Source organism: Gobius niger, assembly GCF_951799975.1.
Source record: "Gobius niger genome assembly, chromosome: 6".
In the NCBI taxonomy this organism is placed as follows: domain Eukaryota; kingdom Metazoa; phylum Chordata; class Actinopteri; order Gobiiformes; family Gobiidae; genus Gobius; species Gobius niger.
Genome location: NC_136857.1, coordinates 4,411,105 through 4,424,985, shown reverse-complemented (window position 1 = coordinate 4,424,985; position 13,881 = coordinate 4,411,105). Strand labels below are relative to the sequence as shown.

Here is a 13,881-nt window from a genome sequence, read left to right as displayed (position 1 = left end):
TAAAAAAAGATCCATTCAGATGAGTTTTGTAGATCTTAGCTTTCAAATGAGGCGTTACACTGGCCTACAGGATTTAGGTAAAGCTGAACTGGTGAAAATGCTCTCGGTTCAGGCGGGAGTTCAGAGGTTAATGGCGGTGCCCACGCGAGCCTCCGGAATAAGGTGAATAGAGCCCGACGTGATTGGATCAACTGTTTTAGATCAATATTGTGTTTTCTAACCAACGATGTGTTTGAGATTATTACCAAATACCTGCCCACTCTTTAAAAACGGTGCCCCACTCGTGTGATCATAACAGCCGATTTATTATCATTCAAATTACTGGATGTGGACACAACCTTATGTATTACTGACTTATTACTTATGTAAAACTGACAAAAAACTGACAAAAAAATGTCACAAAAATTGACAAAAATGTTACAAAAATGTGACAAAAAAAATGCACACATCAATTAACAAAAAAGGGCAAAAAAAATGACAGAGGCAAAAAAATGACAAATTTTACAAAAAATTGACGAAAAAATAAAGTGGCAAAAAATTGACAAAACATGATGAAAAAATGATGAAAAAGTGGCAAAAATGTCACAAAAATTTACCAAAAATGACAAAAAATTGACAAAATAATAAAGTGGCAAAATTTACAAAAAATGATGAAAAAGTGGCAAAAATGTCACAAAAATTTACCAAAAATGACAAAAAATTGACGAAAAAATAAAGTGGCAAAATTTACCAAAAATGATGAAAAAGTGGCAAAAATGTCACAAAAATTTACCAAAAATGACAAAAAATTGACGAAAAAATAAAGTGGCAAAATTTACTAAAAATTTTGCCACTTTAAAAAGTGGCAAAATTTACCAAAAATAACAAAAAATTGACGAAAAAATAAAGTGGCAAAATTTACAAAAAATAATGAAAAAGTGGCAAAAATGTGATACAAATTTGACAAAGGACAAATGTTACAAAAATTGACAAAACATTTACAAACAATTTGACAAAAAACTCTCAAAAAATGTATAAAACTGCCAAAAAATTGCCAAAAAATGATTAAAAAGTGGCAAAAATGTCACACACAAAAAAATGACAATGTGACAAACCTTTTACAAATCAATTGACAAAGGACAAAAAAATGACAAAGTGCCAAAGTGCCCCACTCATGTGATCACAGCAGCCGATTTATTATCATTATTCAGATTACTGGATGTGGACACAGCCTTATGTATTTGGAAACTCCTCCTCATATTTCTCCTGTATTCTCTCCACAGCTTGTGCTACAAGAGGAACGACTACAGGGCAAAGGCCGAGGCCAGAGCCAAAGCCATGATCGTGGAGGATTATAAGAAGCTCGGGCCCATAAAGTGAGGACTCCTGTATGTCTTCACATCCGGCTGCAGTGAATGCACATCACAAGTCTCTTCACTAACTCCGGTTTCATCTTTTCCAGTTTTGCGGAAGGAGCGATTTCTTTCTTTTTCGTGCTGTTTGCGATTCTCCTGTTCACAAGAGATCCCAAGTTTGTCACCGGTTGGTCGGTGTTTTTTAAAAAGGGGTAAGAACAAACATCTTTAATTCAACCTGTAGAAACTGATCAAACACAGAGTAACAAAAGGGAAGTTTATTTGTAAAGCACAAAATCATACAGGGGCAAATCAAAGGGCTTCACAGTGGCATAAAATTACAAGAAAGCAGATCAAATCACTCCATCATACATCAACATAAACGTTTATCAATTACAGTAATATTATTATTATTATTATTATTTTGTTTCCGTTTTTTTTACTGAATTGTTTATTGAACCTTCTGACAAACTTAAATTTATATGAATATTTGTTTTGCTACATCAGGCATTTGTGTGAGAACAAAAAAACATTTAAAACACCCATAGAATATTTCTTGAAAAGCTGATTTTTTTCATTTTTTTTAACTTTTAGCCCAATGCATTTTCTCCAGTTCGGCCGGCCTTACCCAAATCTAAAGGTTTCTTGACTGGAGAGCTATAGGCCAGTGTAACATCTCATTTTGAAAGCTAAGAACAAAACAGATCTTTTTACTTGCGTCGTTGTTGCATTTTTGCCCCTTTTTCCATCTTTTTATTTATTTATTTGTTGCTCTTTTGTCAAATTTTTTGCCACTTTTTCCATAGGTTTTTTTTGTTGTCGTGTTTTTGTTGCTTTTTTTGGTCACTTTTATGTTTTTTTGTGTGTGTTTCATCCTTGTTTTTGTCTTGTTTTTGATTCTTTATTTATTTTTTTAATTTTCAAGAAGCTTTTAGATTTGGGTAATGGCATGTAACAAAAATGTACAGAAAATGTACCAAAAAAAATGACAAAAATGTGACAAAAATCTACTAATCAATTGACAAAAAATGACAGAAAATGACAAAAAAATGACGAAAAATTGACAAAAAATTGACAAAAAATTGACGAAAAATAACAAAAAAGTGGCAAAAAACTGACAAAAAATGATGAAATAATGATGAAAAAGTGGCAAAAATTTTATAAAAATTTGACGAAAAAAGACATGTGACAAAACATTTACAAACAATTTGACAAAAAATTGACAATGATGAAAAAGTGGCAAAAATGTCACAAAAAATATTTGTTGCTTTTTTTTGTGTCACTTTTAGGTTTTTTTTGTGTGTTTTGATGCTGTATTGTTTTTTTTTTTACTTTTCAAGAAGCTTTTAGATTTGGGTAATGGCAAACTGGAGAATGTGCTTGGCTCATTATATATGTATATTAATCTCTTACCCCCAATGAGAGCTTAATATACATAATTGTGTCAATAACACAATTAAATTATTTATGTAATGAAGAGAGAGAGAGAGAGATTGTATGTTTCTTTATTAAATGTCTTAAAATGCAATACATTCCAATGGACAGATGTGCAAATGACCTACAGTATATCACTAGCTTATGACCTACTGAGAATTTTGCTGAGAATGTGAAAATATTGACAGTATTTTCCACATTTTAGAATCCTTTTCACGTATTTGATCTCTGATTTATGAATAAATGTTTCTTCAAAATCAGTGTTAATTTCGTCGACTAAAATATTTAGTCTTAATTTTAGTCAGTGATATTTTTGACGACTAAAATTGGACTAAAAGTAAATTAAAAGTTGTTCATGAGACTAAAACTATGACTAAAATGTCCAGATATTTTAGTCGACTAAAATAAGACTAAATAAAAATGAAAAGGAGAGACTAAAATCATCCAAACTTGTATTGACCTGATCTGAAAGAGCCTCAGATCATTTAAATTCACTGTCATATGAACAGGTTTGTGCTTTATTCATGTGGAAGCAGCTCCATGAAGTTGAGGACCATGATTTAATATGATTATAATGAATATTATAAATGCAAAGTCGACTAAATTAAAACTAGACTAAAATTGAAACGCTTTTTTTGTCTAAATCTCGATTACATTTTAAAAGACTAGACTAAAACTAAAATGAAATATGTTGTCAATATTAACACTGTTCAAAATTCCTCCCCAAGTTATGCTGGAGGGCCGAATTTGGTCCCCAGGCCTGACGTTGCCAACCCCAGCTCTAAACATTCCTTTTGATGTATCAGTAACGATTTGTACGAAACGTTTTGCAAAATTCAAATCCTTTCAAACACTCTATCAGAGTCCGGGCAGCCATTTTAGATTTCTCAGTAGTTTCACTCCGGGGCATAAATTCCTGACCCCTGGTGCATGGAAGTATGTGATTGTATACGTATATGTAGAGGACTCAAATATGGCGATAAAGGGTTAAAGTAATAGTGACCGACAGGAACACGGTCTTCCTGGTTGACTTGACGTTATATTTCATCCCTGCAGCTCATGAATGAATCGTCTTTGTTCTTGTAGCTACGTTTCAGACGCCGTCACCGGAGTCATCATTGTGTCCATACTGTTCTTCTTCCCGTCACAAAAACCCTCTCTGCGATGGTGGTTTGACCCTCACGGTGAGGATCATGTTATATTTGATGTTTTGTGGTTCAGGTTCTGTTGTGCTCAGGTATTTTAAGTCTATACCTGCGATAGATCTGGTTTACTCTGGGTAAGTTCTCACGTTTTACCTGGTTAAGTCTATACATCAAATTTAGCTGTTAAAGACAATGATCGTAACCCCACATATTCTCTGAGGCTGTACTTTATGTGAAAAGGCTGCTGAGTTAATAGATCAATGATGAAGCAATTAACAAGCGTTTTGATTATATTGTGTAATTATTTTGTTGTTAAAAGCTTGAAATGTTCTGGGGAATGTTAATGATGCAGCTTAGGCGGCTGAGACTGTACGTTCTCTGTGTGATTACAGTAATCTGTTGGACTTTTGAGTCTGAAAGGCTGGAGAAACTCAGATTTTACAAACCAGGAAAAAATGGTCTAAAGAAAGACTATTTCTAAATTTACGTCTAGAAGTAGATAAAACCAGAAGTTAAAGGGATGTTTCAGGATTTGTCACACAGGGCCTTGTTTCCTAGTTATCCAGAGTGTTGCTGATTTCTGGAGATATTTTTTTTGTAATTCATGCGGTTCTTATGTTTGAAGAGTTTCGTGGCGTTAGGCTAGTGCAAGGCTAGCGCATTTCTATGGTATCAGCTAGCCTGCATTAAAAACAGTGTGACCCCACAGAGCACCTGAAGCAAATCACTGATAACACCAGACTAACCATATAAACGTCTGTCCATAGAATAATTTTTGGAATATAACTGACCTGCATCACATGAATGATCGCATTTTGAGGGACTATTTTCTAGCAGATCACTCCGCCGCTGCATAGCTTATAGTAGTTCTCAACCTTTTGGAGCCGCGATCCCGTTCATTAGGATCATGACCCCCGCCTGGGTCAGACCATTGGAAAAACAGGGACATTAACCTATATAATTCTTAAAAACCAAAGAAAAAACAATGGCTAACATAAAATGCATCCATCCATCCATTTTCTTCCGCTTTATCCGGGGCCGGGTCGCGGGGGCAGCAGTCTCAGAAGAGATGCCCAAACTTCCCGATCCACACACACCTCCTCCAGCTGTTCTGACCCCGAGGCCACACCTCCTCCAGCTGTTCTGACCCCGAGGCGACACCAGGCCAGCTCGGAGACATAGTCCCACCAGCGTGTCCTGGGCCTTCCACGAGGCCTCCTCCCAATGGGACATGCCTGGAACACCTCCCGCGGGAGGCGACCAGGAGGCATCCGGAACAGATGCCCGAGCCACCTCAGCTGCTCCTTTCGACGTGGAGGAGCAGCGACTCTACTCCGAGCTCCTCTCGGGTAACTGAGCTCCTCACCCGATCTCAAAGGGTGCGCCCAGCCACCCTGCGAAGGAAACTCATTTCGGCCGCTTGTATTCGCGATCTTGTCCTTTCGGTCATTACCCAAATCTCATGACCATAGGTGAGGGTGGGAACGTAGATCGATCGGTAAATCGAGAGCTTTGCCCCGACTCAGCTCCCTCTTCACCACGACAGACCGATACAGCGACCGCATCACTGCTGACGCCGCACCGACCCGTCTGTCGATCTCACGCTCCATCCGTCCCTCACTGAGAACAAGACCCCGAGATACTTGAACTCCTAATGTATCTAATTTAGAACAAATAATAGCACCCTGGTAAAATAGCATGTGTGCTACAACACCATAATAATAATAATAGTAAAATATATATTTTTATCTATATGCTCTGGCGACCCCCCCCCCCCCAAATTTGTCCCCCTTGGAAGTCCCGACCCCCGGGTTGAGAACCCCTGGCTTATACAACCACGACACTAATGCTATTTTAAATGCAAAATGGTTAAAATTACTCAATCGACAGACATTTATATGGTTAGTCTGGTGTTTTAAGTGATTTGCCTCAGGTGCTCTGTGGAGCGGGTCACACTGTTTTTAATGCAGGCTAGCTGATACCATAGACATGCACTAGCCTCGGACTAGCCTAGCGCCACGAAAGTCTTCAAACATAAGAACTGCATGAATTACAAAAAGAAATCCAGAAATCAGCAACACTCCGGATAACGAGGAAATTAGGCCCGATGTATAAAATCCTGAAATATCCCTTTTACCAAGCTTAGACCAGGACTAAATCAGGACTGAACCGAAGCGTAACCAGGACAGAACTGAGACTAAACCAGACTATATTAAAAACCAAACCAGTTCCAAAGTGGACCTGAACCGAGACTAAACTAAAACTAATTATATAAATACAAGAAATAAATCACTTAAGCTTCGGACATGGATAAAACTACGTCTAAACTACAACATGATGAACTTTCCAAACGTCTGTCCTGAGCCCCGTGAACAATGAGGAAACTGCAGCTCATGTTTTGTGTCTCAGAAACATGTGGCAGTGACAGCGCGACCAGCTGAACTAACAAACACGGGACGCACAAAGTTCAGGGGGACAGTTTTGAATCAGACACAGTTTAATGTATTAAATCAGACAATGTTTCTCATCAGCTTCAAACACTCCGTACGTCCCTCTTTTGTCGTGGAAGAAAGCGCAGGACTCAGTTCCCTGGAACATCATTCTGCTGCTGGGAGGAGGCTTCGCTATGGCCAAGGCCTGTGAGGTAATGAGGCACATTTCATAAAAACACACGCTTGAACAAAGAATATTCCTCAAAAGCAGCAAAGCTCGATATCAAAATGTACCAATGTTGTTTTTCTAACAGTGAGCTGAAATAACCCAACCTCCATGACCATTTCAGTGTTGTTTTCGTCAACGAAGACGATAACAACATCTTTTTGTTGACGCCCCTTTTTTAAATGACGATAACGTAACGATGACGAGCTAAAATGAGCTCTTTTTTGGGCGGCACGGTGGCGCAGCGGTTAGTGCTCTGCTTCACAGCTAGAAGGTCCGGGTTCGATTCCCACCTGCACGGGTCTTTCTGTGTGGAATTTGCATGTTCTCCCCGTGTCCGCGTAGGTTTCCTCCGGGCACTCCGGTTTCCCCTACCACTAAAAACATGCACAATAGGCCAGGATGAATGATGTGTGTGAGTGAATGTATGGTGGTGTCAGTGTAGTGTAGTGTGTAGTCGCGAAAGCGCTTCTGTCAGTCTCCCCCAGGGGAAACTGAAGCTACAAATGTAGTTTACCACAACCGAGTATGGAGTGAATGTACAACTGTCTCATGTAAAGCGCTTTGTGACCATGTCTGTGAAAGGCGCTATATAAATAAAGATCTTCTTCTTCTTCTTCTTCGGGGACTAGAACATGACGAGACGTTTACGAGTTTACGTCTATGAGACGAGACAAAAATGGGAGAACGTTTTTGGTCAGATCGTTCACACACAGAGTTTGTGCGCGGAGTGAGAGAACACACGGTAAACGTGACCCGGAGGCGCCGTGCTGCTCATGCTCTTCCTCTCTCTCCCCGTGGCGTGCGGTCACTGCTCGCGCACATCCTCCTCGGAGCGTTTGACATCCAGGTCACAGGGACTTTATTGTTTCTCAGGACAGTTTTCAATACCGCGGCGTATGAACGCAGAAAGCACGTTGATGTAGCTACGTATGTGCAGACAGCGCTGTTGGCAAAAAAATAATAATCTGGAAGCGACGATCAGAGGACGAGGAGAGCGGGCGCTTTTGGGAAAAGTCCTGTTCAGTCGGCCACTTCTGCCAGTGCTTATCGTGGTGTCATCTGTTTGTCAAAAGCCAATAGAAGCTATTATTTATCCCAATTTCCAAAACTTACTGAAATTAATTATAACTTCTCATAATGAAACCGCCGAAAACTTGACAAAAACCTTTTTAATTTTCGTCTGACTAAAACGTGACTAAAACGATCACATTTTGAAATGACTAAAATGTGACTAAACCTAAAAGCATTTTCGTCCAAAAGACTAAGACTAAAACTAAAGGGGCCAAAAACAACACTGGCTCATAACAACAAAAGTTACTATGACCCTTCTCTTGCTCTGTTTCGCGCTGAAGCTTCTCGTGTTCCCCTCTCATCTGCGCTCTGTGTTCGGGACGCTGCCCTCCTGACCCGCTCTGTGTTGTTTGGCAGGAGTCTGGACTGGCCTCGTGGATCGGGGGACATCTCCAGCCCCTCGCTCAGGTCCCTCCTCCTGCAGCTGTGATGCTCATCACGGCCTTCCTCGCCTGCTTCACCGAGTTCGCCTCCAACACCGCCACCATCATCATCTTTTTACCCGTCATCGCTGAACTGGTGAGACGACATTAAAGCTGCGTTTCCCCATTTCCTCACGTTTTCAGGCCGCGAAGGTTGGATGTTGTTGAGCATAAACTGTTAGCTGCTCCTCTATAATCTATAAACTGATTATAGATTATTTGCTGAACATTGGGTCATTTTTGGAGACACTTTTAGCTGCTTTTCTCCCTTCATGCTTTAGTTAATGTCCAAGTAAACTCACCCTTTTACAATGCTTACTTTACTACATTTATCGACTCGCCCTAGTTTTTCAGGAAATCACTACAACACAGCGGCACTCCCTTATCTTTCCCGTTTTCATTCATAGATATTGGCATGTTTGGTATCATGTGTAATACGAAAGGCCCCTGAGATGATCCGTAATCCGTTTGCTGAACCCATACCATGACTGGACGGCAGGAAAGCAAGAGATCGGAGAGTGATCCCGACAGTGTGCCTCGGATCTCTGGCTTTCCTGCCGTCCACAGTCATGGTATGAGTTCAGCAAACTCTTTTCTATTTTAGCATACTTTTTGACCTATTCCTTTAGAGCAGGGGTGCCCAAAGTGGGGCCCGGGGGCCATATTTGTTCCATACACTTCCATTGGCCCATTCTCAATGGTAAAAATGGATGCAGTGCACGTTTTGACCACCAGCGACAAATTGGGGGCGCTGTTTCACTCCTTTCGCACATTTATGGAAACACTCTTGTGGCGTCTGGGTGTTTTTCAATCAGAGCGTTGTAGCATCAACTTTCACAGTTTTCTAACTTTTATTGCAACGGTTGTTGTCATCAACAAAGGTATGAGTTAAAAATTTACTTATTAAAGCGTTGATGTTGAACTGACACTTTCAAAATGATCTAATGTGGCATTTTCTTTGAGTGAGCAAATGAATGAGGTAAAGTCACTGTAGACCAAAACTAGGCTTTTGCCAGAGTTAACATTAGTTTTAATGAAGCATGTCATTTGCATAGATAGAATCAAATGCAAATGTGTGGCCTAATGAAAAATGAAAAAAAAAGGTAACTATTATTATTTGCAGTTTTCCACTTCACAGTTCACATGGCCGTGTTTGGCACCTTTTCGTTTTGGCCCTCGGAGACAAAAAGTTTGGGCCCCCCTGCTCTAGAGCACCTGTGTTTTGCATACAGCTTTTTGATCACTCAAGAGCCATTTGAAGCACTCACCTCTCAGCATTTTCATAGTAATTTCCTTGCTTGGAGGCGGCAGCAGCAAAAAAACGCCGCATGCACTGACGTTACAAAACGTTCAGTCCCGTTTTCTCAAAAATCACTTTTCCTCACACTCACCTCCCCTTAATGGTAAATGGTCTTTAACTTATATAGCGCGTTTCCACCTACATTAGACACTCTCAAAGCGCTTTACTGTTAGGAACCACTCACCCATTCACACTCTCACTCAGACACCAGGGTACGCAGACACTTTAGTAGCGCCCACAGACTCCAAACTCTCCAGTCTTGGGAGATTTTTCACAACAACTTTATTCAAATACAACACAAAATCCCCTTTGGAAAAGTCTTGTTCTGTAATTAATATGTAACAAGATAAAACCATAAATAAGCACGATCCATTTTTGTGCCTTATTTTTTATATTGAAATAGAAAATGACAGACAACTTGCAATGCATATCTACACCTGTTCACCTGCAGTGTTTCGCCTTAATGCTTTTCGATCATAATACATTTAAAGCTCATGTGCTGTTTGGTCGTATCTTAAACCCTGGACAAGATGATATAAATGTGGAAGAGTTTACCAGATGAAGTGTTTTGTGCAGGCTATTCGAGTCTCGGTGAACCCGCTGTACTTCATGATCCCTGCCACAGTGGGATGCTCCTATGCCTTCATGCTGCCAGTGTCCACCCCTCCCAACTCCATCGCCTTCGCGTCGGGACACCTCTTGGTCAAAGACATGGTGAGCTCATAAACATTCTCTCATTTTCTGTGTTTTTGTCCGTGTTGGAGCTGCGTTACTCTCTCCACTTTGGGAGCGCAGAGACAAGGCCGTGGGAACCCAGGGTGCTGAGGGCGCTGCAGCACCCCCTGGTGGATAGTTTGTGAACTGCAGGCAATATTAACCCCTTAACTCCCACCTGAACCGAGCACATTTTCTCCAGCTTTACCCCAATCCAAAAGCTTCTGGAAAAAAGGTGTGAAAATAGCAACAAAACTGAGACGAAAACAATGATGGAAATGTGAGAAAAAAGTGTCGAAAAAATGATGAAAATGTGACAAAAAATTGACAAAAAATTGACAAAAAATTGGGGGAAAGTGGACGAAAAAGTGATACGAATTTGACAAAAAAATGCGAATAATTTGACGAAAAAGTGACAAAAAAGTCACGAAAATTTGACAAAAATGAGATGACTGCCCAACAAAAAAAGTGAAAAAAAAATCTGATGTGAGGAAAATGATCCATTATTTTTTTTTTGTAGCTCTTTCAAATGAGGTGTTACCCTGGCCTACAGGATTTGGGTAAAGCTGAACTGGAGAAAATGCTCTCTGTTCAGGCGGGAGTTAAGAGGTTAATGAATCGGATTTATGCACAGAAAAAGTATTTAAGGGGTAAACTTTGTCCCTCAGCGCCCCCTAACTAAAATATCTTCCCACGGCTCTGCGCAGAGATGATGGTAATCACATGACTGCACCGTTTTTTGTTGAAGAGTTAACATGTTGTCCCTGTGTCGTGTTACCTTCCAGTTGCACAGGGAGTTCTGTTTGCTCTTATCAACTTCAAACATGCACAGCACACTAAGCCTTCAGATACTGATTCCTTAATCGTAAAGGCTCTTATCGGTTCATGCGAGCTGAAACGACACAAAGCAGGACAATCTGTACCATTCTGTGACTGGCAGAATGGTTTGATATTACCTGTTGGTCAGCACCACTTCCATGTCGATGAAAAACAGGGGTCTGGATGTGTTCTGGAGGTTTATTACCATCAGTGTCGGACCCAGAGAAATCAAGACTTTGTGCTGGTCTGTTCAAGTCCGGAAGATAAGTATCTTCGGTTTTACGTTGTGCTGATAAGCAAAGCCAGTCCAGAACATGCAGTGCCAATGAGCTGAATGTTACGGATATATAAAGATGGTATGACTGTACAGCAGGGGTTGGCAATGTCAGGCCCGTGGGCCAAATCCGGCCCTCCAGCACAGAACCTCTGGCCCCCAAGATGATTTTGAGAAATATTATTATGCAAATAAGAGATCAAATACTTGTTAAAGTACTCTTAAAATGCGAGAAAGTGTCATTATTTTAAAAATGTCCTGTCAGAACATCCCGCTTGGTCATATATAATGTTAAACAGTGATTCTCTACTGGCGGGACCCAAAAGTGGGTCACGGAACCATTTTCAGTGGGTCGCGAGTCTATAGGGAACTTTTCAATATTTTCCATCTGAAACTGCATGGAATGCATGCTGTCTGTAAAAATGAATGTTATTGGGTTGTTTTGATCATAATTTCAGTCTTAAAGGGAAATCCAGAGCTTGTTCAACAAAGACTTGTGTGAAATATACAATATTTTATGTATGACAAATTACAGTTTTAGGTCCCAAAGCTCTGCCACTTGGGAACCACTGATGTAAAACATTGGTATTTGTAGAGAATAGTTCTTTACTTTAGGCTGAATGTTGAGGTTCGGCCCTTGGGTGTTTTGGTAATGATGAAAATCGGCCTCCACGACGAAAACTGTGTGATCCAAAATTATGAATAGTGATTTAATTATATTCTTTTAAGCAGTACTAAGTAACTCTTCCCCCTAGAGGCCATAAGCGCAACTGCAGGTGTCGTAGCAAGCACGATTTTTTAACTTATTAATTGTCTTGGAGAGTAAATACTACGCTGACAGGAAAGGCGAAGGGAGAGAGGGTTATTGTGCATCCAATTATTAAATGAATTTTTATTTTCACTCAAACTTGTCTGTAAATACTGTTTAAAGTGACGTTAGCCCACAGTTAGCTTTGCCCGTTAGCCTGTTAGCTTCTTCTTCGTGATTCTATTAGTGTGTATTGGTGACTCCGGTCCGGTGGCAGTCAAGTTGCAAACATGGTTTTCTGGCCAGAGACACCAGGGGGAGATGAAAGACCCTCCAATCATCCCATAAACACTTGTATTACCCCCACAGGGACTACGGAAAGGATTTATTAAGGTAAACACGTCACTTAGGCGGCCTCTAGTGTGAGCATAAAGCAGAGCAGCCAGTGGGCATTGATGTGTAGTCGACCTGACCGCAAAAATGTTTCTTCTATTGTTTGTAAACGGTGGACATTCATCATCCAATCAGAGAATAACTGAAGATTTGGCACCCGCCCACTCTCCTTATTATGCAAAATTGACCTTTTCAAGCTTTCCATCATGTTATTATGTCACTCCCTCATTAAAAACATGCCTGAAGTGTTGCCTTGGCACATTCGCGTATTTCTGAGTAATCTGTCAAAACTCTGATGGCGGCCATTTTAGGGATAGGTTTGCCTGAGTCCTCCTAGGAACGCCCCCACCTCCTGGAGACGCCTCCGAGCTTTCGTCACCAGCCGAGTAACCAACCACTGCTCCTCAGCAGAACCCCCTCCCCACTGATGCCACAGACAGCGTGTGGAGGGGGCGTGTCGGAAAGGCTCAGAGGTTCTTAAAGAGACAGAGGCCTATTTCAAGACATTCACTACAGCCATTTTGAGAGAGACATTTTATACAAGGCAGTTATTCTAATTTACTGCATTTACAGACCAACAGAAGGTTTGCTCATCATTGTAGTGTGATATAGACTGGTGCTATGTGACTGAAAAAAGCATAATACCCCCTCTTTAAGGTTAGTGGCTAGGGCAGGGTCAAGTTGATTGGTTGATATGACGTTTCACTCTCATGACTTGGGACTGGTTGATCTACCAACTATCCTAGGACAAATCTACTCGCCGCCTGACCCTTTAACTTTATTTACCAGTGATGTCTGTTGTGCCACCAGGTGAAGACGGGCTTCGTCATGAACATCCTGGGGGTCCTGTGCGTGTCTCTGGCCATGAACACGTGGGGCCGCGCCATGTTTTCTCTGAGTACATATCCAGAATGGGCCCATCCCTTCAACCAGACGGCAGCGGCGACCGACCTGAAGCTTTTAACCCTCCACAACGCCACACTCTGATGGAGAAACGAGACTGCGAAAGGTTCAACACTAAACGCACTCACGGACACTGGAAGGGAAAACTGTGAAACCCTTCGATGGAAAACACCACAGAGAAAAGTCACGACTGCAAAAGACACTTTGGCTTTAGTGACAATTTACTACTACGTTTGTTTTAACATGTTAACCAAGCTGTGAAATAACATTGTATATTATAATTACCTGCAGGCCCAGAAAAAGATTAGATTTTACAGAACTCTTACCTCTAGTATGTGCTTTGTTAAATCCAGTCGGTATGTTTTTTGGTTTGCCGTTTTTAAAGTGATTTTTAAAGCCATATGCTGCAAGTGCCTTTATAAAGACAATAACGATGAATGTAAGTTTTTAAAAGTCAAATCTGAGTGAATAATGATTACCTTCATACCTGCTGCTAATATATAAAAGATAACACAAGGTTGCTCTTTTCTCTGCACCTTTTTAGTTATATTTAACCGTTTTTAGTCTTTTTAGTTTATCAGAATCAGGGAAATAAACTTAGACGTTATGTGAAATGCATTTACACCTAAACCTCGATTTTTATGGTAGCGCAACACTGACCAA

At 40.6% G+C, this 13,881-nt stretch overlaps 1 protein-coding gene across 1 annotated transcript in view; it reads left to right on the top strand.

Moving 5' to 3' along the window:
- Positions 1-13,514, top strand: part of slc13a3 (solute carrier family 13 member 3) — a 30,125-nt gene extending 16,611 nt beyond the window's left edge. The window contains exons 7-13 of the mRNA XM_079558809.1: positions 1,263-1,355; positions 1,442-1,546; positions 3,855-3,952; positions 6,445-6,557; positions 8,003-8,164; positions 9,944-10,081; positions 13,126-13,514. Of these exons, the coding sequence (XP_079414935.1) occupies positions 1,263-1,355; positions 1,442-1,546; positions 3,855-3,952; positions 6,445-6,557; positions 8,003-8,164; positions 9,944-10,081; positions 13,126-13,302 (886 nt within the window). The 3' untranslated portion in view covers positions 13,303-13,514. The remainder of the gene's footprint in view (positions 1-1,262; positions 1,356-1,441; positions 1,547-3,854; positions 3,953-6,444; positions 6,558-8,002; positions 8,165-9,943; positions 10,082-13,125) is intronic.
- Positions 13,515-13,881: the final 367 nt, after the last annotated feature.